The 26,114-nt window shown below is 41.1% G+C and overlaps 1 protein-coding gene and 1 long non-coding RNA gene across 3 annotated transcripts; both read right to left on the minus strand.

The window, feature by feature from the left end:
- Positions 1 to 499: 499 nt before the first annotated feature.
- EDEM1 (ER degradation enhancing alpha-mannosidase like protein 1) lies at positions 500 to 24,561 on the minus strand. 2 transcript variants are annotated; one of them, XM_082209765.1, is made up of 12 exons: positions 23,636 to 24,530; positions 16,590 to 16,662; positions 15,254 to 15,357; positions 12,956 to 13,127; positions 11,784 to 11,967; positions 10,198 to 10,372; positions 8,334 to 8,454; positions 7,362 to 7,532; positions 6,810 to 6,883; positions 5,585 to 5,681; positions 5,038 to 5,223; positions 500 to 3,682 (listed from the first exon to the last, which is right to left on the minus strand). In XM_082209765.1, the coding sequence occupies exons 1-12, from the start codon at positions 24,133 to 24,135 to the stop codon at positions 3,593 to 3,595; spliced, it is 1,947 nt and encodes a 648-aa protein (XP_082065891.1). In that variant the 5' UTR covers positions 24,136 to 24,530; the 3' UTR covers positions 500 to 3,592. The 2 variants fall into 2 exon arrangements, with proteins under 2 accessions (XP_082065891.1, XP_082065892.1); XM_082209766.1 differs by lacking the exon at positions 500 to 3,682 and having other exon boundaries at positions 5,088 to 5,223; positions 5,602 to 5,681; positions 23,636 to 24,561.
- LOC309525571 lies at positions 11,019 to 11,773 on the minus strand. The gene is made up of 2 exons (XR_014216430.1): positions 11,703 to 11,773; positions 11,019 to 11,666 (listed from the first exon to the last, which is right to left on the minus strand). It is a non-coding gene; the product is annotated as an uncharacterized lncRNA (long non-coding RNA).
- Positions 24,562 to 26,114: the final 1,553 nt, after the last annotated feature.

The raw sequence follows: 26,114 nt of genomic DNA on the forward strand, positions 1-26,114 counted from the left end.
AAGCCCTGGACGCATTTGCCTAATTTGGCAGGTTTCATACCTAGGAGTACTTCTATGGCATATGCTCATAAAATAAGGGTAGATTCAAGCAAATCCTTTTTAGCTACCTGAAACTGTAAATGCTTGCAGGGAAAAAACAGCTGCACCTATCCTTTTAAACTTAGCAGGATTCTCTTTCTCTCTCTCTCTCTCTCTCTCTCTCACACACACACACACACACGAGATACTATTCCTAGATTGCAGCAACAATGGATTTGGGTTTAGGTGTTCAAGTCACCTGGTGACAGCATAAAGCTCAATGAGACAAATATAAGACAGGTTTCTGCAGTTGCATCATGACAGCGTGTCCAAATGAGGACATCCAACATTTAAAGCCTGTAAAGGGTAAAAACTGCCCAGTCTTACACATTACGCAGAAAATGAAACACCCTCTTCCACAGGGTCCTCCAGTCACATATCATTTTCTGTTAAAACTCCAGAAAAGACAGGCACCACAGAATTAAGAAATAGTATTTAATACAAATTATAATGTAAAATCAGCGTTACATTTTCCAGAACATCTGATCCTTTATAAACAGTAACGCCCTCACCCTATTAAATACATTTTGTAACAATGCCGTATTAGGCTAGGGGAAAAAACAAATATTGCACATTATGGTGAGAAATTCAGTTTGGTTTTATGAATTGGCAAGTTATCCAAGCAACGCTTAAGAATTGGTCTTAACACTAATGTTGCAACAAAAGAAACTGGACACATTTTGTAACAATAAAAGGTATTTTACAGGACAGTGTTGGTAATCTTCAAATATTGAAAGACTGCAAATTTCAATATTTCACTTGGAAATTTGATCTACTCCCTTCATATCCCCATAGACAGTGCAATCTATGTCAATATCAGGTATCTGTTTGAGTGTTCACAGCACATATTAGCATCTATGAGTGGCCTCGGACACCAGTCACTAAGGACAGATACAACCTTCTCAATATGAGATTTTATCCATACCAAAACCAATCAAAATGCTGGCTGAATCACATGGGAAAGAACTATACTATTTTGACTAGAAGTACAAGTGTTTTGTAAGTGCCCTTAAGCCTTTAGAACTCTAGTAACCTGGTTGTTGTTTTTTTTAAAAAAGCAAACATCTGAAACACATTACTTGGAAAAATAAGCCAAAGTGTAAGTCACCATTTGGACACCCAACATTTTAGTAGGCACAAACTTTCCTAAGTTGAGTTACAAAACGTGCAATTTGCATCAAAGAGGCTACACATAGTCATAAGCGCCAATGTGGACATGCCGAAAAAGTTACACACCCAGTCGACCCCATTATGCAGACACATACATACCTTGTGACAGCATGCTTTGTTGACAACATGATTATAGCAGTGATAAACTGACTTGTTTCAGTTTGCATTTCTCATCACATCAACAGCTTATGGCCAGGATCTTTTTTCAACAACAACAAAAACTTTGGAAATACTCAGTTTCAAAAGCAGTTCATGACAGGGGTGGGGCCCAACTGGGCACAATAGCAAAATTCACTGTGCTAGTAAATTACTTTGCTTAAACTGCTCTATGGATTCCAGCCAATGTTGAAGTTTTCAGCTTTTTTGCTTCACACATTCCCTCCTAAAGCACATGTTCTAATTGTGAACTGTTAACATGTTCTCCTTTGCAGGATTAGTAGATGATGTATAACTGGTCAAAAAGCCCAATGATTTTTTTCACCTGCGCTCTCTTCGCAACTCAGGAAGTGTTGCTTGACCTGAAAAGTCAGCTACTAGGTCAAACATCATAGGCATAATTTTGGAGGAAAAAAAGAAGGCCATTAAGATCTAGTCTCACCTATAGAGGTATCATGGTTTTCATAGGATTTTAATCTTCCAGAGGATTCTGAACTGTTCGCTCTCTCTTACAAATAGCAACACTGAGAAAATAGGAAGAAAGGCTGTACAGTGAAACACAAAATCTTCTAGGCAAACATAAGCCTACTTTGAGATCCCTGAGATTCATTTGTTTGCCAAAGAGATTAAGCAAGCCCTAATTATTTATTTGATAAATATTATGTAGTATTTGAAATGTGTTTTCTGAAAGCAAACATATATTATGAACTGGATTAGGTTAGGTAGTGAAACTGGTATGTACACAATGCATGGTAAAATTTGATCCAAGATGTATTGCGCTTTTCAAAGAGGAAAATGCTGATCAATAATCATATTTCAATCTACTGTAAGTGGGTTTAAATTATATTCCTGAAGGCAGGCAGATACTCTCTTCTACCTTCCCAACCTTACTGGGGTATGGAAGAAAGGCTTTGTTCATCAGAAACAAAGGAAGGCCTCATCTTATATCCATTTTGGTTGCCCCAAGGTGCTTCAAAAATGATGAATATTCTTGTCACAGGAATTAAAATGGGAATCAAAGGCCAGAACATCTTTGAGGATCAGCTTCTCTCTCTACTTCTTCTGCTATATGTATATGTAAAATACATGCCCCAAGAAGGGGCAATAATCACCTGTAAATACTCAATTCACAGTAAACGTGAAAGGAGAGTGTACAACCCTCAAACACTACTTGGGATGTTAATCTTTTATATTGTAAAAGTACAATAGTTATAAATGATTTTTAAAAGGTTATTTCTTTCTGGAAAATGAACAGCTCAAGCCCTTGCCTCTGTTCTGAAAACAGCTAAGAAGGCACTAGCTCAAAAAGCTTACATATTACAACTACAAGGAATGTAAATACTTAGATTCAGGAAGATCTCCCAGAGAGGCACAAAGCAGGAGATGAATATAAACAGAATAATGTTGTGAATGTTGGTAAATCAGCAATACAAAGCATCAGATGAGTGGCTCTGTGCATTTATACCTACTAGAAGGCACCTTTTAAAAATTACTGGTTTCAGAAACTAGTAAACTCCATACACCCTTGAATGTGCAATTCTAATTAAGAACACTGTTTTCAACATCAGCCTAGATGTTAGTCCTAAACATAGTGATGCAATATCTTGGCTGATATTACAACAAACTGCATTTCAATTAGGACATTTCCAGCAAGACACCGAGTAAACCAGAACCTATGGATTTTTTCCTACCTGAGCAATAATTAATATTGTTTATTGCTAGTTAAATAATCTAATAATTAAGCTTGGTGAGAGAAATTGCACATTCCCTTTTTTCCCCACACACACCCACCCTTTTTTATAAGAAATATATATAGGTTCTCTCCAACATTCTTATTTAGAATGCAATTAAGAGATGTGGCAAAACAGCATTTCTGATACAAGATACTTGCAGTCCTTTTAAAAGGTCACCTTAGTCTATCACGTATTTTTCAGAAATACAAGCTTCAAAGTTTCACATGCGATAACGTAGCTTACAATAGGCAAAATATGCCACATCTGACTGTATTTCAGTGATAACAACTGGAGTCTAGCACGGGATCCTCTTTCCATCTTTAAACTGAATCCTTCATTACAGTGAGTGGCTATTTAAATGCTTGCACCTGCTATAAGCTATGTGGCTCAAGAGACTCATCTTCAGAACAAGATGCTGCCTTGTGCCTTAAGGATTACTCCATATGAAGAGATGTTCAGATCAAGCCCACCATCTGATCAATCTGTCTCATGTAAATACTCTTCAAAGGCAGCAAGTATCTCCTCTCATCTGGTACTCTGTTGCACTGCAAAACAGAAGGAGACTTTTTTAATAGTTGGAAGTTCACAGTAGCTTGCTTTTCAGGACTGAATCTTGTACCATTTGGATGGGAGGGCAAGATTCACACCACGCATTACTTGGCAACATGACAGAATCAGATACTGTTCCTAACAGAAGTAAGGGAATGGGCATACTTAAATGATGAGTGTTACTCGACGCATTCATATCTTAAAAAGTGTGAGAAATAGTCCTTCAAATAGTTTGCCTTCAGACCTATCCAAAACTCTGGTGGCTTTACAGAAACAAATAGAATATCTCTGTTAAACTGCTACATTCCAGGAACATCAGCTCACCCATTGTGATTCTTGGTCATGCACACAAAGCTCCCTTTTACCACTGGAAAAAACTGATGAGTGAACTTGGCTTTACTGCATTAAACAAAGCATCTTCTTGACTACCTGAACCAAAATGTGCCCCCCGCCCCAGAGTTCAACTGGATGGAGAAGAAAATTACTGTATTCCAGGCACGTCCAGCAGGTAGATCATGATCTACCGGTAGATCACTGTAGTAGATCACTATTAGACCACAGGCTCCCCCTAAAGAAGCTAAACAATTTTGGCTCCCCTAAAAAAAGCTCAGCAACTTTGACCTGAACCCCCCAAAAGGGGGTAGATCACTGCCACCCCTGTGTATTTGTGTGATCATGTTGCAACCAAATGAATACAGTATCTACATAGTTTCTGAAAAATTCGGAGCTAGGTCTCATGTGGTTCTAGTCACAACCATTCAAGAAGGGTGCAGAATTGTGCATTAAACAAATTCAGGCAAGGACTATGAATTATAGTGTCTAAAAGAAATTTTATGTTGTTGAGATCTCATTTCTTTCTGAACATTTGGGCTTTTAATCTGCTATTGCATCTTGACCCTCGTCTAGAAAGACAAGCAACACTTATATGTATGAAACAAATATGTCTTGGAGAATACTTGGACAAAGGTTGTCTGAACACTTAAGTTTGCCCCCCAAAACCTTCAGATTTAGGTCCCCTGCAGGCTGGAACCTAAGATTCTAAAATGGGTTTCTGATCCTCTCCACCCCCTCAAAAGCTAATTATAAGATCATTCCTATTCAGCAAAACAGAAACTCTTTACAGGAAAAATACATATTGCAATTGCCACCATAATATATCTGAGCAGCATCCATGGATATATTTGCTGAAAAAACAGATGTCCTCTTCTGTTTAAGCAAGCACTCTTTCCCACCCCCCACGACACTCTATATTAACTAGTTACAAAATGCTTAGTTAACTGGGCAGAATTGTTTGCATGCCCTATTTCTGTACACAACTACTATACCCAAACTGGAACTGGTTTATATTTACATTAGAAGTAGAGTTGATTGCTCGAAGTTCATTTGGCTTTAGCTTTTCAGTCTTCTTCTGTTCTTCAGGGAAAGTATCTTGCCACAGTGAAACACGAAGACGCTTATCCAGCGATACTATATGCCCCTCTGTAGTAAACATATATCTATTGCCCGATTTGTGCACTGGGTTTTCTTCATCAAAAAGCTGAAACAAGAATTTTTTATGTATCCTTAATGTTTCACATTTAGCATAATAAAATATAACAGCAATGCAGTACCACCACGTTTGCAAAACTGGCACAGATCAGGACGCAGGTTACTCTGCAGCTAGGTGCCGTAAGATGTATTTTGAATATGTAGATTACCAGTATAACATATTTATTACAGACTCTGCCTGCCAATGTGTTAGATACACAGATTATATTATAAAACATTGTGTGTGTGTGTAAACACACACCCCTATGACTCATTATAAGCAGGCCTACCACTTGTTGCTAGTTTCAGTTCTAGTGAACAAGCCTATTTTAAAACAGAAAGCCCCAAAGCTGACCATAAGGAATACTTACCAAATACAAATATTTACATGTTTCACTGAGAAAAAAGCTTTCCATCCGATCTTCTTTGGACTTCTCTATAACATGGTGCAGAGTAGCATAGCCACATCTGAAATAAATTTTAAAAACCTCAATTATCACTAGCAAGCCACAAATGTTTTAAGAAATTAAGCCCAGAGAGGGACAGCTTGGTCAATAGAACATGAGACTCTTAATCTCAGGGTCATGGAGTCAAGCCCCACATTGGGTGAAAGATTTCTGCATTGCAGGGGGTTAGACTAGATGATCCTCGTGGTCCCTTCCAACTCTACAATTCTATGATTCTAACTGTATTCCAAAAGTTACTGCTATTCTTAGCTTTCTTCTAGTTACTGCTGATGGAGCAACTCTGCTCTGTCAAGCAGCAGACCCCCAAGAGCAACAAGCAGGTCTTGTTCTAATATCTCACCAACACAGTGCCTCTTAGAGCCATTAGAACAAATATCCCACAGCCATTAGCTTGTTCCTCTCCATAATTCAGGCTGGTAATAGTAGGAGATGGCGAGAGGGTGCTGAGAAGTGTTATGGCACAGTGACAACTAAAGAGCTTCATGCCTAAAGCCATGGGCATGCTGGGAAATATTTTCCGCGTTTGAACTCTCTTCCCTTCATCCATATGACTCCTTATGAAACTTGTAAGAGGCAGCAGCAACCCAGTGAGTAAACCCCACTCTGTAAGGGACTAATGCCAGACTGCTTTCTTTTCCTCTAAGACCTGCTTGTGGCCCAGAAATTCAGCAGCAACATGTCAACTGAACACCTGAAAACTGCAGAGAGGCTTATAAACACCTTTGCTCCTCCCTATAACTCATGTATTTTGAATGCACTGTAAGCTGCCGCCTCAAGAAACTTGGTTAGTAGGCAATATAGAAGTACTACACACAAAATAAAGTGAGATTTGCAAATCCAACATAGGGGCTAACACTTGAAGCACAGGTTTTTCAAACATCCCTTGTGAGCACTGGGATCCAAGCCATAGCGTTTCTGTTGTTTACAAGCAAAGAGGTTGCTCACATGCCCGTTAGATAAGAGATTTAAAATTAATTCAAAGGAAGCAAGCATATTTGTATTAACTGCCACATGCAGCTCAGTTCAGAAGAAACTTCACAAGTAACTTAAAATAAAAGGTTCCATTTGTCTCTATATTTTCCAATAGCTAAGCACAAGGTGATATTAAAAGTTTAGTTTGAAAACTAACTTTGCTTTTGTGTGCTTCTCCAGACTCTGAAGAATATCCATGCCTACATGGAGATAAAAGGGATTCTTTGTTGCCTAAATGAAAGGAAGGAAATAAGTGTGAAGAAATTATGCAATGCCATGTAAATAAAGGCTCAAACACTAGTAAAGCTAAATAGTTCAGCCACTAAAAAGTAAACAAACCAGATGCAAAACCATAGTTTAATCCTAGTTTGTTCTCACCAATAAGAATTTAAACAAGTTTCCAGAGTTTGGATAGTGGACCACTATGCCAATTCAAATGTTAGCATCGAGGGAGGAGGTGAGCCCCACACCCTCTACACAAGAAAAACTAAATTACTTAACCAGTTCTTTGGATCCTGATTGTCATATCCAAACATGGAACCCAAAATGTAATTTAAACCAATGATTCCCTTAAATCAGTGTTTCTCAAATAGAATAGATTGAATCAGTCTGAAAATAATGAACTGTATATTGGGACCACACCTCTTAAGCAGCAGCAACGAGGATACATTCATTAAGACAATTATATATATATAAAAAACTTTAATACCTGATAAAGAAGATATGTAGATTCTACTAACTCTGGCCTTAGGGGGTAAAAGAGGACATCAGGTGCCTGTAACTGCCAGTTGTACCTCTCTGGAAGAGCTCCATATCGTTTCCATATGGCATAATAAAATGCATGGAGGCAAATAGCATCTTCTACATCACCTATTAAAACCTGAGGAGCAGCAAAATTGCATCAATGTAGGACAGCTCACTGGTAATAATACAGTAACATTACCAATCTCCTTCATAGTATCATCAGTCTCCCTAGGCCAGGAAAAGCACCAGACAATAAATCAGTTATCAGGAATGCTGCTCTAAAATTGTGTAGCAAACATTAGCTCAGCAAAAGAACTTTTGAAACGTATAAAAGCACTTAGCTGCTTTTGGACCAGACACCACCAAGCAAATAATAAAAGTCGACTGGGAAAACCTATGTATTAGGTGCATGCTGTAATGTGCAACTCCATGTAACATTCAATCAGCAGCAGTAGCAGCAGAACTGCTACATACCTTTAGCTGCAAAAGGAACATAACCAGTTTTACTGGAGGTGTCAGTGGTCAAGGAACCTTAGTATCTCCTTCACACACAAACCCTTTTGCGATTATCTTGTACCACTACAACCCAACATCCATTTCATCTTAAGTGCTAAGCAGCCGGCTGGCAAATTAATGCCCTGGGAATAGGCACCGGCTGTCTCACTTCCCACCCGCATGATGATACTAACATTGCACTTCTGGGATCTGTATGGTCATACATATGCATTTTAGCTCCAGTTGTTAGACTAGCACCCACACTTGCAAGTCAACTGCACAGTGCAAGGCAAGATCAGAACTGAATATGGGGGAGTCTTTCCTACCAAATGCTAGTTTTATAGAAAGGACCAACAAAATCTGTTTTAGGTTGGGAGGCTGAGCTCCTAATAGTACACATTTTGCAAAGCTTTCTATACTTTCTCCACCAAACTGAAAATACCTGAAGCCCAGGGAAAAAAGCTTGAAGGGAATCAATCCATGTGTTCATCAACTGCCCACTGAACATATTTACATTAACATAGAGTGGTGGATCCCCTTCACCTTCATTACAGGCTTCTCTCCTAAAAGGAATAAAAAGCAAGGTTTGATTCAAAACAATATGCTTTATCATTATATGTACAAGTGGTGAACACTGAAGACAAGATTCCATTTCGCTCCTGCTTCAGCATCTCAGAAAGCAGGTTGCTTCAGCTTGGACCACCTTGACCACAACCCGCTTTGGCCCAGATCCAAAGTCTCATCAAAAATTGGCCTTTGTATGACCCCTCTAACTACAGCATAGAAATCAACCAACAGCTATAACTTTTTAAAAACTTTTTGACAGAAATAGATAAAAATGTGTAGGCACAGTTGTTCCTTCTGAGAGATTGAAACCTGACAAACTTTAGACAAGTGCAGGATTTTTTTGTGCAAGAAGATGAAGTCTTTTAGAGTCTGGGGAATAAATTTAATTTTTTTAAAAAAATCTTGCATGGGTCAATTTGTGTGCAAATAACTTTTAAAATACCTTGTAAAATTTCAAAAGGACAGATGCCGGAGCTTGAGCCTTTTGGTGAATGAATAAAATGTTGTTTTCTGCTCTACAACACTGACAAATAAAGTGAGATTTATACATTCCTCCAAACCCCCACCATCCAGTGAACACAAGCAAAACTAAGTTCTCTGTAAAGTTATTCCCTGGCTGGAAGTTAGAGGCCTCTTCTCCCTCTACCAACCTTATATGGAGTTTATAACAATCATACAGTGTAGTTCACCATTATAACCCTACTTGCAGGATGGAGGGCTATGCCGAGAAAGTGTACGTACAGCATACCTACAACAGTGCACATGAGTTTAAAGGCTTGTGAAATCTTTCAAACATGCTACAGCTTTGACTCCTCTGATGTCACCCAATCTCGGAGATTATAGCAAAAACTAAGCAGGTGGTAGCTTAGTATAAAGCTATCACTGTGTATTGTTTAAGCATGATTATAATAATGTGGTGTGGATTTAATAGAATTATTTTTTAATTGGATCATTTTTTTTGGATTCTTTCCCCCAACACAAAAGTTTTCCAGTGTACATCAGAAAATTTTCCAGTGCTTTAGAGAGTAATCTAATTAACATGTTTATTTCACTTACATTGAGGAAACAAAGCTGGACACATTTGAAACTGCGAAACCTGACTTATACTGTATTTGTAACTAGCATACATTCCTGTGAAATGGAAAATAGAAGCACTGGGAAACTTTCCACCCCACATCACTGTTACTAGATGGCACTATATGGAGGACAGATCCTGTCCAGAGTTCTTACAATCAATGATTTGACACAGGGAAACCAAGGAAGGGGAGCTAAGAGGAGAGGAGTAAAGAGGGGGGAAACCATTTCAATTTTGTATACTTAAGGTTGCAACCCAAACCATCTGCCTAGGAGTGTAACTGACTTTCACTTACGCAACAATATTTTACCTTCCACTCCTCCTCCCTGGAGGTTGGGGGGCTCTTTGGAACAGATCTGAGTGGGGTATGGGGTATGGGGAGAGGAAGGTGAAGTCCCATTGCACAAGCAGAAATCTGCTTGTACACATCTAATTACAAGTGGGGATTAAGTGGTTATGCCAAAGACTGAACAACAACAACATGGGTTTGCAGAAGAATTTGAAGGTAGACAGTAAGTGTCAATTTAGTTTGTAGTAATAATCACAGTTTTTAAGTGTACATCAGAGGAACATATAATTATTCTTAAGGAAACTGATGTTCCGTGTTCCAACCAGCCCAGGCAAGTTTTACATCCCCCTGAAGATAGTAATGTAAGGAACATACCCTCGCCTTAAGTAGTTCTGAATACTCTGATAAGCATCATTGAACATCTCTAGATCTTCTTTTTCTCCAAAGAGGATGTAAGATTTCAAAAGATATTCATAGAAGGAATCTAATCCTGCTCCCAAACCACTCTGCTTTCCAACCCAGTGGCCAGTTTGAATATTCACAACATTGCCTATAAAGTAAACACAAAGACAAAGATTATCCAAGAATAGCTATATAAATTGTTGCATTTATACACTGCTTGGCTGATAATGCTCAATGTAGTATAAAAATCCTGTATAACATGAAAGAAATTACAATAAAGTGTATACAATCTCAAAAGCCAGAGGACATCAGTATAGAAGTCAAGCATTACACCCAAAACAAAAGTCTGGATGCAAAACATTCAGTATGGGAAAGCTAGATCCCTTCGCATTGTCTTTTAAAAATAAAATTGTGGCTTGCGTGTTAGCGGATCTCCTTCAACAGTCTGCCAATACAAGCATTCCTAAAGGGGACTTTAAGCTTGGACTTCCCAAATCATTTCAAGAGGATTCTAGGACTATATGTTCATTAAAGTACAGTGGTACCTCCGGTTGCAACCGGGATCCGTTCCGGAGTCCCGTTCACAATGTGAAAAGCCTGCAACCTGAAGCGCCATATCTGCACATGTGCACAGCACGATTTGGTGTTTGTGCACATGCGCGAAGCACAATTTAGCGCTACTGCACATGTGGTGAAACCCGGAAGTTACCCTTTCCGGTACTTCCGGGTTGCCGCGTGACGCAACCTGAAAAAACATAACATGAAGTGGACGTAACATGAGGTATGACTATATGTGGAGCACTGAAAGTACAAGGTTTTATTAAAAACAAACTTTGAGAACAGGGCTTAGACGACTAACAGCACAGTTCACAAATAATTAGTTGTACAGAATCCCATCTTCATCATCACGTGTGCACATAGCTGCATTCTACACCAGGTGAATATATTGCAGCAATCAATACCCATATTTGAGTGTTTCTGTAACATTGCCGTGGTGCATTATTGCAGAGATAATCATTCACTAAATTAGGGTGGCTTCACACAGTATGCATCTAATGTATATTCCATTGTGTGTACATGCAGCAAGGATCCCAGACAATCCCATCTCCCTATTCTGAAATAAGCCTATCTATGATGCACTGCTCACAGGCAAACATCGGATGCACTAGCGTTGAAGTAAAAATTTATTCCTAATATAATGGAGGATTTTTAGACAATTGGGCACAAAGGTCCCAGTGCGACCATACAAATGGTGCTGTGGTTAGTTCAGTGGCATAAGCTATCACAACTATGCAAGTACCATCTTGCCTCCCACAACTGCTCCCCTACCTTGCTGGGGGGCAGGGGAGAGAGATACCTGATTTTTTTAAAAAAAAAACTTGCCTTCCACCCATTGCAGCTTGCCTTTGCTTTGTAAGTCAAGCAAAGCAGCATATAAATACCTTAAATAAGTAACTTGAAAAGCAGCATATAAAGACCTTAAATAAGTAACTTTTCGGGATTATATTACTGTTAACATATTCTGTTAATTATGCAAGACCCATAAACCTATTATGCACCTAATAGTCCAGTGTCATTGCTCCTTAGACTCCAGAGTGCTTTCACAGCTCGGCGGGCAACCCATTCAAAAGTGGAATCACCCAGAAGCCTGCTAAGAATTCCAAATTCCACCAATAAGGATCCAGCTCCTGCAGTGCAGGTCTCATTGTTGCTGCCAGAAGGAACTCCTGTTCTTAAGTTTACCTACACAAAGATAAGAAGGTTTAAATGTACATTTCTTGAAAAGCAAGCAGCAATAAGGATCCAGCTCCTGCAGTGCAGGTCTCACTGTTGCTGCCAGAAGGAATTCCTGTTCTTAAGTTTACCTATACAAAGATAAGAAGGCTCAAATGTTCATTTCTTGAAAAGCAAGCAGTTATATTTCTGTCTTTTGCTTCCTTCATTTCTACCCCCTTGATAATCAAGGACAAATATAAAGTGACTTGTGTGTTTCATCAGTGTTCTGTCATGAGGTTGCATCATATTCCACAGGGAATCTGTCTTAAAGGAGTATCCAGATTCACATTAGGCATGTAAATACCCAGCCATCAAAAGACCAAGTCAGACACTGCAAAATCTTCAACATGGAACAGCTCCAGGAACGCAGTCATGTTGAGGAACCAACAGCTGACCTAGGGCATCCATTAAAGCAGTTGATTTTGACAGCAGATTTTTAGAGTGAGGGCAAAGATATTTTCCGCTGTCAGGCTGTATGTTTTAACATAAGAAAGCAAGGCCTGTAAACACAGATGTGCTGAGAAAGGCATTACTTCCTCCACAAAGCTGCTATACGTGGATGATATTCCAACCTAGTTTTTCAAAAGGGAGCCAGTGTGGTGTAGTGGTTAAGAGCGGTAGTCTCGTAATCTGGGGAACCGGGTTCGAGTCTCCACTCCTCCACATGCAGCTGCTGGGTGACCTTGGGCCAGTCACACTTCTCTGAAGTCTCTCAGCCCCACTCACCTCACAGAGTGTTTGTTGTGGGGGAGGAAGGGAAAGGAGAATGTTAGCCGCTTTGAGACTCCTTAAAGGGAGTGAAAGGCGGGATATCAAATCCAAACTCTTCTTCTTCTTCTTCTTCAAAAAGCGAGCCTTATGTTTAATATTTAAGACCCATCTAGCCCCAGCAAGTGGAAGTAGAATGAAGTGTTAAAGAAGGTTCCATGAAAACCGTTCTTCATGGCACACTTACCCGAGGATAAGGAATTCCTGTTTTGGTGTTCTCAAAAGCAGGTAACAGTCTTACAGCCAGGTCATGAGCCATATGCAAGAGCTCATTATCATAGCCCTTAATAGTCATATCCCCAAAAGGCTGCCTGGCATCTGTTATGATGATATGGGCTGAAAGCAAGCTTCCCAAAACCCTGTAAGAGATAAGTTTTAAAGGAGACAATATATAATTTGCTACATTATGTGTAATGTACAGCATATCAAGTTATCAAAGTTAGGTTCAAGCTGAAGAGCAAACAGAACATTAGCTTTTTTCAGGAGTGGGGAACATTTTTCAGTCTAAGCGCTGCAACCGTCCTGGGCAACGTTCCAATCACCTCCATCCATTGAAGCAAGGGTCATCATGAGAATTCAAGGACACATACTAGTCAGGCAAAAAACACCTGGGGTGCAAAGCAGGGCCACTGAGGGATGTGGCCTAGGGAAAGGGGTGAAGGAAGTTCCATGGGCAAAGAGAGGACTAGCTAAGAGAGACATTTAGGCCTTGGGCCCAAACCACATTCTATACTCTTCAACTGAAAGATCAAAATGTAAGATGCAGAGTATCTTAATCTGCTTCTTGAGCTACTTCACATCAGTTTTGTCTACCAGCACAGAATTCAGAAAGTCTGCTGTCATTTACTTGCCCGGTTTCCTACTATCACAATGTCTTAATACCAATTTTGTCACGTCCAAACACAATATAAATTATTTTATGTTTATTCTGCACACCATCCCATGCTCGGCAATATTCTGAGCTTGCATATCCTGAGCAAGCACACATCTGTGATTGTAGTCTCAGATAACAGGGAAATACCAAGTAAAGTAAAGTTGAATTAATTAATTTAAGTGCAGGACCTAAATTGAGCTTTCAGCATCTAGTTAGCCTCTAAAAAGGCTCTGAAAATTATTGGCTAACACTGAAAATTCCAAACCAGGATGCAAATCACTGTGATAGGTTTATATATCTCCACTAATCCATAAACTTGCTGTTTCTCAATTATTATTTTTTCAAAACCCTCAATAGAAAGTCCTCTTAATTAAAAAAAAAAAATGACTAGAACAGATTACAAACCTTTGCTCTATCTTTCTTATAAAGAAGCCAATGCCAAAATGCTGGCAATTTGCTTAGCTGCAGGAGGCAAAATAGATATATCATGACTCAAATGCATTGACACATTCTTTTTATTTAACTTATGTTTATAAGTAAACAAAAGGTAAAGCACAAAAAGGCAAGACTTGACAACCTTTAAGCAAGGAAGTAGTCACAACTGAGGGATAAGGAACGAAAAGGGTATGTTAATTTCAGTGGTTAATTTCAATTCTGCCAGTTATAGGTAACATACATTTCTTGCTTTTGAGTTTCTGAATGTGGTTAAAATTGCAGGTGTTGGAAACAGAGTTGAATGTGGCAAGTTTGCTGCTCTCTAAGCACAATGGAGTTATATAACAAAATTAACTGACAAACTGAGGAGTACTTGCATTAGTACTTCTGCACACAGCATGCAGTAAAAAGACTAAGCAGCAGGACTTTTTTTCAGGGGGAACTTGCCAGAACTGAGTTCTGACACCTCTCAGGTGGGAATCCTTGCCATTCTAAGAGAATGAGGTGAGTTCTGGCATCTTTTTCTAGAAAAATTGTTGTTTAGTCATGTCCGACTCTTCATGACCCCATGGACCAGAGAACGCCAGGCACTCCTGTCTTCCACTGCCTCCCGCAGCTTGGTCAAAGAAAAATAGCACTGCTAATAAGGGCAGTCACCATGATGCAAAGCAGCACTCCAACTTGCAGTGTGTTTTTTATATATAAAAAAATGAAAGTGCAAAAAGAGGATGTTGTAGGGAGGGATATACTGTTGGTTGCATGCTCCCTTCATACAGCATAGCAGCACAATCCATTTGTACTGTACAGCGAAAAGTTTTTTAACTCTCTGTAGTAGATGGTTACAGTTTTACACTTTGCTCCTAAGGAATTTCATGCGTGTCCTCCTCTGCTTTGACTTCAGGGGTAAGTACAAAAAATATTGCTAGGCGTTTAATATTAAGAGGACTAAAATTATTGTCAGTTCCCTGTGGTGTTTGTTTATAATACAAGTGGGTCCTCTTTAACCCTCTATTTTGCTTTAGTGACATTCTATCTTCCATCACTCAAAATTACCATTTTTTTATACTATGTTGTGAGACAGCAAGCAAGCAAGCATAAATTAACTGTCTTCTGAAAATGTGATAAATTTAGTTGGTGCTCACATACAATGCTATCAGATTTCAAGTGGCAACCTACCTAATTGTTGCTTCAAAAACTTGGACGGTTGAATCTGTGTCAAACGATACTGTGTCTATCACTAGTTTCACTGCTTTCTGGAACTCTGAAGAATTTCCCATTACCTTTAAGGCAAAACATAATTATCAGATTACATAATCACAAGTTTTTGTACTAGCTGTTTAAAATGTTTAAAAACAAAAATTAAATATCAGGCATTACTAAAAATCGTAGAAATTTCCTAAATCCCAATAATATTTCAGGACCTCAAAAGGTACCGTCCTAAAAACAACAAAGTATTAGAACACAAAGCACCATAATTTAAGTGTGATTGTTTAGTAAGGTGTATGATTATTGCAAAAAAAAAATCAATTGCAATGAAACTATGCCCTATACAAAGTTTCAAAGTATAAGAAAACAACTTCCAGGGTTAAATGTATAACTGTCTAAACAACACCATGTAGAGAAGCTATAGTGATTTGTCCAAGCTAAAAGCAGGCTCTAACACTAATACAAATGGTGATGGAGTTAAAATAATCAGAATGCAGTGGCACTGGGGTAATTCCACCAGGAAGAAAATGATACAAAAGTCTACTGTGGTATGGATCTTAATAACAGTCAATAATCAGGGTGGTTATAAAAATATCAGATGTGTTGAATCGAGCTTGCTTGACAGAATTAGTTTACTTTAAAAAAAAAACCCTTCCTCAGTTAAGAAAACTACCTTGGCAGCAAGACATTCAATTGCAACTGCTTACAATTGACTCCACTCTGCTCCATAGAGTCTGCTGGCACATATAATCAAATCTCTCACTGCTTGTGACTATCACCAAAGCCAGACATGAACTGAAGCCAATAGATCCCTTTCCCTTGAATAAGGGAGTTCCGTTTCCAGCAGAATAGAACTCAGGAAAGGGGAGTTATCTAAGGGGAAGATGTTGGCACCTGTCTGTCTCAACAGACAATGGAGTGCACCGCCTGGGGTGAAATCAAACTCCTGCATTAACAGCAACGAGGTGACCTCCCCAGGGCGCAAGCTTGGGCAGTGTGTATGGAGGTCCTGGATTGCCTACGAAACAAGACCTCCTTCTCGGCCTCACTGATATGGTCCAAAGAAAGCAGAACAATACATCTGGCACCAGCCTGGCTGCAAGAGTTGCCAGAAGGAGGTGTACAAGGCACCATCCAACCATCTTAGGGACTCCACTCTGGATCTGAATAGTATGGGTCTTTGCCCAGAAGACATGTGTGTTAACCAAGGCAAGGAAGGAAAACAAGAGGTGCATGTGTGGGGTTGTAACTACTTTTGATCATTTTTTTCTTTTTTTCTAGTAATTAGAAAACATTTTAAACTCACTGCTAGGGTATCCAATGCATCAATCAGAGTAAGCGAGTAGTTTCCCAGGACATCATTGATATTCAGATTTGAACTGAAATAAAGTCAGTTAGAAGTTAGTTCTATCAGATTTTTTAAAAGTTAGTTCAAGAATGTACTGGTAGTCTATAAATATTGTAGCCCGATACTAAGCTTGATTATCTACATAAGAGTCCTAAAGAATTTAATGGGATATGTTCCCAGCTAAGTACGCAAAGGATTGCAGCCTTGGCCCCATAACATAGATGCAGTATTAGCACACTCCTACAGTAAACCAGTCTACTGCCATATTATACTTTTAATTCAGTCATATGCAATTTCTTTCATAGTAAGGCAAAGATGCAACCTTGGATCTCGAACGCCTTGGCTCCCAAACAAATCAGCTCCCAAATGATCAAAACCCAGAAGTGAGTGTTCCGGTTTTCAAACGATTTTTGGAAGCCGAATGTCCGACACGGCTTCTGCTGCTTCCGATTGCTTCTGCAGCCAATCAGAAGCCGCGTTTTGGTTTTCGAACATTTTGGAAGTCGAACGGACTTCTGGAACAGATTCCGTTTGACTTCCAAGGTACGACTGTAATAGGACACATGGTCTACCAAGGTCAGAAATAGGATATAAGTGAACTACGGTAGGCCTAGGTATTTTGACTTGATGGACTGGGCACACCTGAAATTAAAGTGACACAAATATCTAGAAGCTTTACTGCTGTCTGTATAACCTAGTGAATAAACATATACAAGTCTAAACTGGGAGATGCAACTTCAGATACTTGTTGAATTATGAGCAAATTAGAATATCAGAAAATTGTTCATTCTTTTTCTAAATTAAATTAAAAATAATTCTTGTTATAAGGCTTGATACGAAAAGAAAGACAGGATTATTGTGCCACATCTTCTCACTGAGCACTCTGCTGTTTAAAACAAAACAAAAACTGGTGCTCTCCAGATGTTGCAGACTACAAGTCCCATAACCTTTTGTCATGCTGTCTGCTGCTGAGAAAAGTTGCTGTTAAAAATAGCTAGAGGGCACCAGGTTGTTGAAGGGTGGATTAGGGTATATATACCGTATTTTTCGCTCTATAACACGCACCCGACCATAACACGCACGTAGTTTTTAGAGGAGGAAAACAAGAAAAAAAATATTCTAAATGAAACAGTGGATGTATGATTTTTGTGGTTCATGCTGTGGCCACAGACATGTGATCTGACAGTGAGTTTGGAGTAGCCCAATGCAAAAATCCTGAGGATCCATGTGGATCCATGCTTTGTAACCACATTTTTGCACCACTGCGACCCTAGGCAACAGTGGGTGCGTGATTTTTTTGGTGCAGGCTGTAGCCATGGACATGCTATGTTATCTAATGGTGAATTTGGGGTGACCCAGTGCAAAGATCCTGTGGATCCATGTTTTGTAACCACGTTTTTGCACCACTGCGACCCTAGGCAACAGTGGGTGCGTGATTTTTTTGGTGCAGGCTGTAGCCATGGACATGCTATGTTATCTAATGGTGAATTTGGGGTGACCCAGTGCAAAGATCCTGTGGATCCATGCTTTGTAACCACGTTTTTGCACCATTGCAGCCCCAGGCAACAGTGGGTGCGTGATTTTTTTGGTACAGACTGTAGCCATGGACATGTAATGTGATCTGATGGTGAATTTGGGGTGACCCAATGCAAAAATCCTGAGGATCCATGTGGATCCGTGCTTTGTCACCACGTTTTAAATGGGGAGGGAAGGAAAGCAAAAGTCCCCCCCCCCAAGCCAGACAGGATATACGAAGTATGATTTCTTTTTTATTTACGGTTGTTGTTTTTTGGCCACCTCTGTCACTGCAACCTTTGCTCTGTGCTTGCACACTTTTGGGCAATAGGGCATGTAACACACTTTTTTTCATCTGCCAAGATAGTTGATATACAGCATATAAATCCAGAGATTTCCATGTCTCACTCTGCAATCCAGCCTGCTGTTACTTACGAGCAGGGAAGCAGGGTTTCTCTTCCAAACAAGCATACTGTCTCCCTCCAGCAGTACATTGCTTGGAGAAGCTGTAATTTGGAGGGGGCCTGGGGGCAGGGCTCTCTGCTTTTGGAAAAGAAATGAGAAACCTACCATTGTAAAGCAAAAGTCGTTCCCCCCACCACCACCCAAGCCAGCCCTCTCTCTCTCTCTCTCTCTCTCTCCCACCTGCATGCTTTTCGGCTGCCTGCGAGGCCCTAGAGCACGGAGAGGAGGAAGTGGTGGGATGGAGCCTGCACGCAGTGTGACTAGGGAAGATTAGAAGGAAGGACGCGATCATTTCCTTAACCCTCTGCTTGCCAGGAGGACAAGGGATTCCCTGCTCTTTGTTGAGTTTGAGCAAACGCAGCAACAGAAGCGGGCGGGCAGTAAGACCCTGAGGCAGAATGCAGGAAAGCTTCTGCCTTCCCTCTTCCCTCCGCCCGCCCGCCCGCCCGATCTTATTTTTGCCTATTTTGCCCCTGCACTCCGTGAGTCAGCTCCAGGGACCACACATTCGCTCAATAACACGCACAGACATTTCACCTTACTTTTTAGGACAAAAAATCTGCGTGTTATAGAGCGAAATTTACGGTACTCAGGATCAAAACACAATTGCTTATTTCTTCAGACACACAATCAATAACAAGGCTGTACAAGGGTGTATTTTTCCTTCTTTCAAAGTGTATGTAGGGATTAGGATGGGATCCAAAGAAAGTACAAATACATACACTCAGAGCTTAGCATGCTGTTTTTGCTACAGCGACCACTGAAGTGAGAAGCCACTGTTCAGTTTAAGTTACCTTGTCTCCTTGTGAGAACTATTTAATCAAAACAGCAAGTAAGCTGTGTCATCTTTTTTTATTAACTTTTCTCTATTCTTCAACCCAGTCTTATAGTCTTAACTAGGCCCCAAAATGTGGCAGAAATGCATGATTTTCTAAAAGTAACTTGAAATAGCCATACAATTGCTCAAATTTGAGGCTGTTATACAAACATCTGTGTGTCAGTTAAGTCTCAAAGTCAGAGAAGGAAGTAGCTCAAAACTGGTAGACAAGAAACACAGAAGCTGCTTGCAGTGAAAATAGATTTTACAAAGCAAGAATAGCTAGGAACTTGAATACAGCCATGACATAGACTATTTTGACAAAAGTAAGCAGCTATGTTTATAAATACAACATTTAAGCTTCCTTCCCTTTTTCAAGAACTGGAATAAAGTTACCAATGTAACCTTCAAATTACTGAATTTAGTCTACAACCAGCGTTCAACACTTCAAGATATTTTAAAGTTTTGAGTTGATACTTATATTTTGAAAATATGTTGATTTGTTTTAGGAAATAAAAAAAGAGAAAGAACAGATGTCTTGGAAAAGAGATGTCTTTCTCCAAGAACACAGTGTTCTTTGGACCCAAAGCACCATTCAAAATTGAACAAGATGGCAAAGGTTGACAACATCAGCTTGTTCATTATGAAAGCTTTAAGAATTACTCTGATGTTTCTCAACCCTGACAAAAACTACCCTAAAAGCACTTTCTAAGCATAAAATTAGATTTTCCTTACTGGTGCATCTGTTGAGAAATAGCCACACAGGCAATTATAAATATAATCTGGAAAGACAGAATGGGTGAAGTCCACACAGTATTATATAACTTTATATGAAATAAAATTTTAAGCTCAAACTGCTCTGCTAGCACAGGCCTATTTGTTCAAGTGATACATAGCAAAGAGCCAAAATTAAATCCCCAAATAATGTTTAGGCTAGGTCTAATTGATTTTCCCATGTGCTTCACATATGTAACTGTGATCCTGATCAAATTACAGAATATCAAGCTCACACTGATTCCATCTTTGTGTAAGTACCTGTCTTACTTAATTTAGGATGTTGGGCAGAAGGCTATATAGTGTAGCTTTTATATAAAATTTAATCCAATTATTAGACAATACATAGTCCAATAAAACATGGATTATTTTGTATTCAAAATGTTTTTTAAAATCTGCCATTCAAAAGGTTCATTACCGAAGGCTCCTGATTAAACTTAGCAGTGATAATAGGACATATAATCTTATAGATCACTGAACCGTTTTTTTAAAAAGGAAGCAGCAAGTAGACTAAATGGATAGTTCTCACAACAGATGTACGTAAGAAGTGAGGCTCCCTCAAGGATCCATTTTGTGCTTTTTCATAATGGCCTGGACATAATGGCCTGCACAGTCAGGTCAAATTATTAAGGGTGGTAAAAAGAAAAAGGGATCACAAAGAGCTCCAAAAAGGTATTTCTCCAAACAGGACAATGTCAAATGCAGTTCAGTTTAAGTGTAAACTGATGCATAGTAAGGCAAAAAATTATACCCGCAAAAAATATACACACCAATGGTGAGCTAGTGATGACTGACCAGAAAAAAAGGTACTGACGTTGTGGTGGGTAGCTCAGTTAAAATGTTGAGCTGGTGTATAACCGTTGTGAAAGAGGTAGATTCTGTATTAGAGATCAAAATCAAATCAATTTTTATTAAACGGTCACAGACCAGATTAACTCGTACAACTAGTCAGCGAAGCATAGCACTGGAAAAAACAAAGGACAATTTCAATACAGATTAGGCCAAAACAGCAATTTAAAATTAGACAACATACATACAATTAAGTATTTGCCTTCGCCTGCATATTGACATTGGAAAGAGATCAAAATAAAACTGTCAATATTGTACTGCCTTTATACAAGTTTATGGTGCAACCACGTTTGGAATATTATATACAATTCTGATTCACACTTTTTTTAAAAAAATATGCGTAATTAGAAAAGGTGCAGAAAAAGGCAACCACAGTGACTAGGGGTTAAAGCAATTCCCCTACAACTTTTGGGGCTCTTCAAATTAGAAAAATAGATGAGGGAGGAAGACACGATAAAATGCACAAAATTATGCGGTGTGTTGAAAGAGGATAGGGAGAAGAAGGTGCCACAAGAATTACACCTCCATAAACAATCCTAGAACCCATCCAGTGACACTCAGGACAGACAAATGTACCACTTTAGACACACAGCAGATTCAGTAACAGAGTCAGGAACTTGGGTGGCTTTAAAAGGGGATTAGACAAATTCATGGAGGATAAGGCAATAAACGGTTACTAGTGATGATGGCTACATACTAGAATCAAAGGCAAATACCAGTTGCTGGGAAATCCTGAGCAGGAGAGGCCTGGATGCAGGATTAAAGGACTTTGATCTGATCAAGAAGGTGTTTCTTTATGTCCTTAGGTGTGTCTGTGTTGACTAAAAGCTTTTGTGATCTTATTTACAAAGTGTCATTTCAAGGCTCACTTACAAATAAGCTTGCAGGAAAGCATAAAGAATATGGCCTGTAGATTTACTAGCAAACATGTGAAGTTGTGTTAGTTAAACAATCCACATCACTGAAGTGCACAAATCAGTAAACTGCTACTGCATGTACCATACTTAACCTGTAGCCATTAGACAACAGAAAGAGACCTATACAGGAAGGACAATGTATAGCTGCAGGAAACCGAGAGGCACCAGGAATCTATTAGTAGAAACCAAAGCTTTAGCAGCAAAGTTAGTCTTTGCAATCAAGGGAAACCCCACTGTCGACTGCGTCCCCCTCCCAGGAGGAATGAAGCAATGCTCGTGCAATTTTTGAAGCACTCTGCGATTTTTAAGACTGCAAACATGTAAGATGGCATCACTGGGTGCAACACAGTTGGGTCTGACACTTCTGTAATAATAAGATCTGATAAAAGAAACTAGAGGAAACCAATAGCTGTCATACTCCAACCGTCACCTTTGCACTTTGGAAAGAGTACACATATGCAGTCACTTACATAGCTCTTGTGACTGTTCAGTTTTATTGTTTCTGAAAGACAGCTTTTCCTATCCGCACCCGTAACTTTACTGCCAGTTTCACTTCTCCAAAATCCGACCCTTCCCATCTCAAAAACAAGCTCCATGTTTTCATATTAAACTCTGCTCCCCACCCATTTCTACGTGCAGGGACCATTCAACACTGTTGTTGTTGGTTTTCGCTTTAGCACTGCAACTGGAGTTAGCATCAATACATCCCTACCTTTGGGTTCCCAGACCAACCTAGGGTTCTTACACTCACAGTAGTTACAGTCATAGCTTGACATCAATACAAGACGGCTGGGGCAAGAACAGGGCAGGATTTAGGTTTGATGAGGCCCTAAGCTACTGAAGGTAATGAGGCCCTTTATATGTCCAGCTATCCTTTGTCAAGACCCATTACTTGCATCATAGGAGTCTACACAACACAAAACTCTGTTGCTGTATGTAGGTTTTATTTTATTTTTTATCTTATACTGTACTTTGGAAATGTACATCCATATTGTTTTTCCTTTAAATTTTTTGGTGGCCCCCAAGAGAGTGGGGCCCTAAGCTATAGCTTGTTTAGCTTATACATAAATCCAGCACTGGGCAAGAAATGGGAACACATACTACTACCTATAGTATACCTGTATGATGCCTAAGCCACAGAGGTGGTAGTTGCTATCAGCTTTCAACTTGCTCCCAAGGGCCTATGGCAGCATATCCCATAACCTGTTCCCTCCACCACCACCCCCAAAAAAGAAAATACTCTTTGAAAGGCGATTCAAAGTCTCCCTGCTTGAAGTCCCTAAGTTGCTCCACTCTTACTTTCTCGTCGAGTTCAAGTTCACCCGCTGAAACAGATGGGACAAGGTTTCCACCCACCCACCCACCCACCCACCCACCGAAAACTCTCAAGTCCTCTTTTCCCCTCTTAACTCCGTTCTTTTGCCAACAGCCCAGGTAGACCACGTCCAATTCCCTCTCCCTGCCCCATCTCCAAATTCTCTTTTCTCTCTCTCTCTCTCTCATCCCCTCGAAGCAAGCAGGAGGGCCTACAGCCTGGACTGCGGTGCCCCTGAGCACGAGCAGAGCGCGCCCCCCACCCAGACCGTGGGACGGGCGTCGCGGGGGGCAGAGGAGGGCGGGGTGCCGAGCCCCGGAAAAAGAGAGTCTCCCTCGCGAAGGCTACTCACGGGTCGGCTCGGTCGGGCCCCCTCCCGCTGCACTCGATGGGGTTCAGCTCGTCCTGGGGGAAAGCGTGCGCCATGTAGTTGTCGTAGCCGAAGGCGAACATGCCGCGGGCGGCGTCGCGGAGCTGCGCGCGGAGCTGCGGAGGGAAGGCGCGGCTGTAGCGCTGCTCGTACTCGTCGCCGTCGCCGCCGCCGCCAACACCGACGACCCTCCTGGGGGGCGACGAGGAGGCGGCGGCGCCGCTACCGGCTCCCCAGGCCTTGCCCAAGAAGGAGGCCCAGTGCGGGGCGACCAAGCCGGCGTCGAAGCAGCGCGCGTCCGAGTGCGGGGAGGCTCCGGCTCCGCCACTGCCGTCGCCGTCGCCTCCTCCCTCCGCCGGGCTGCAGGAGAGGCCCCGCAGGCGCTGGTGGTAGAAGCCCAGGCTGGGCCCCGCCAGCCACAAGAGCGCGTGCCCGGCCAGCTTCAGCGCCACCAGCGCCAGGACCAGCGACCGCCATTGCATGGTCGGAGCCGTCAGCAGCGGTGGTAGCACCACGGCGGCCACCGCGCGCCCCTTTCACGCGCATACTTCAAGCGGAAGCTCCGCGCCTGTCGGAGGAGGGGACCGCGGAGGAGGGAAGCGCCCGGCCTCCCTGCCCCTCAGACTCCTCCTCCTCCTCCTCCTTCCCACGTATCCTTGGCCGAAACAATAACACGTCTCCTTTAAGGGCCGACGGGTGTGAAGAGGCGCGAGAGGGGGGTGTTGCCGAGATGGGGAGGAGGACGAGGATTGTGACAGGGCCGTGTCGGAGTCACCGTTGCCGCCGTCATCACGCGGAGGCGGCGGCGGCGCGGCGTTTCACGCCCGTCCCCGCCCACATAAGGTTTCTTTCCGAGAAGCGGTCGAAGGAAAATGACGACAGCAACAACGCCAGCCTTGGAACTGACGTGGCGAGCCACGATTTCACCCAGCCGAAGCGGTTAGCCAATCAGAGGGCCGGGAGTGTTGCCCTTGGGTGCACTCGGCGCAGCCAGCGTGAAGGGAAGCGCTGCCGCCGCTAGAGGGAGTGCTTGCGTTTTACCTTAGTTTGTACAGCTGCTGTAAACAAGGGACTATTTAAACGTGTTGGGGGTTTTTCCCCCTCCCTCTTTTGAATAGCGTTTGGTTATTCCTCCCACCTGTTTGAATGCTTCAAGCACTGGGGTTTGAATCACGCCCCTAACCCCAGTTATGATGCTGGCATAGCAAGTTGTTTTATTAATTTGACAGCTGGTGGATGTGATTTCATAGAACCACAGAATTGCAGAGTTGGAAGACAGCTCCAAGGGTCATATAGTCCAGCCCCCTGCAATATGGGAATCCCAACTATATCATATTCGACCGATTTACAGACTGCCTTCCAATTTGAGGATGTGGCACCTGCTTCTCTTGTCCCTTTTCGAGAGAAGGTGTGACACAGCTTTTTGCTGGTTTGGAAGGAGGGGCAGGTCGCACCATTTAAAAATCTCTATAAAACCTAATTTTTAATGTAAAAATTGTTTTAAAAATATGTAGACTCTACTGTGCAGCTTCAATCGCTTTTTTAAAGAAGACAAAAAAAGTGGTTGGGGGCAAAATTAGAACGTTGAGGGTTTTTTAATCAACTTTCAAAATTGTGTTGAAACGCTTTCGTAAGAGTGCTTTTAAAAATGGAAAGGAAAGGATTTCTTAGCACAAAGTACAAGATAGATTTTAAAAATTAAGACGCTAATAAAATGGCAAAGGCTGCCAAGTATAGATGCATGTTGATAGTCTCGCGTAACCAGTAGATAGGTGACACTGCACACATCAAAACCATACCTCTTTAAAAAGACAGGAAAGTAGTGGAACGTGAGCTTTTATCTTCACCCCACACCCCTGGCGCGCGGGAGCAGTCATTGAAGCAGGTTACTGTTTATGTCATTTAAATGCTTGTAAAGAGAAGGGACCAAGTGTGGCAATTCCAGAGTAAACCCTGCAATTTTGCATCCGCATGGAGGAAATAATGTGACAGAATCTAGTGTAAACAGCAATGTAGGCACTGAACACATGCAACCATCTGTGAAGAGCAGCAAAAAAGAGGCTCCGTAAGGTAAGATGTGCAAAGTGGGAGGTTGATGCTGTGAGGATGCAAGAAAGGTAATTTGCTTAAACTTTTCAAAAAGGATTTTTAAGTTCAGTATTTTATTTTGCTTTCGGGAGACCTCCTTTTGTGAGATACCCACTACAGTGGTACCTCGGGTTAAGTACTTAATTCGTTCCAGAGGTCCGTTCTTAACCTGAAACTGTACTTAACCTGAAGCACCACTTTAGCTAATGGGGCCTCCTGCTGCCACACCGCCGGAGCACGATTTCTGTTCTCATCCTGAAGTAAAGTTCTTAACCTGAAGCACAATTTCTGGGTTAGTGGAGTTTGTAACCTGAAGCATATGTAACCTGAAGCGTATGTAACCTGAGGTACCACTGTACTCCATTTGTGTGTA

Source organism: Podarcis vaucheri (genome assembly GCF_965113315.1).
Source record: "Podarcis vaucheri genome assembly, chromosome: 2".
Taxonomy (NCBI): Eukaryota; Metazoa; Chordata; class Lepidosauria; order Squamata; family Lacertidae; genus Podarcis; species Podarcis vaucheri.

What these genes read in the sequence shown, in the direction of transcription:
- EDEM1 (XM_082209765.1), bottom strand. Translation starts at nt 24,135, where the DNA reads ATGCAATGGCGGTCGCTGGTCCTGGCGCTGGTGGCGCTGAAGCTGGCC. An exon ending in GGGCCCGACCGAGCCGACCC is followed by an intron (nt 16,663 to 23,635) that starts GTGAGTAGCCTT and finishes ACTTTATTTCAG; the next exon opens with TTCAAATCTGAATATCAATG. An exon ending in GTTTTTGAAGCAACAATTAG is followed by an intron (nt 13,128 to 15,253) that starts GTAGGTTGCCAC and finishes TATCTCTTACAG; the next exon opens with GGTTTTGGGAAGCTTGCTTT.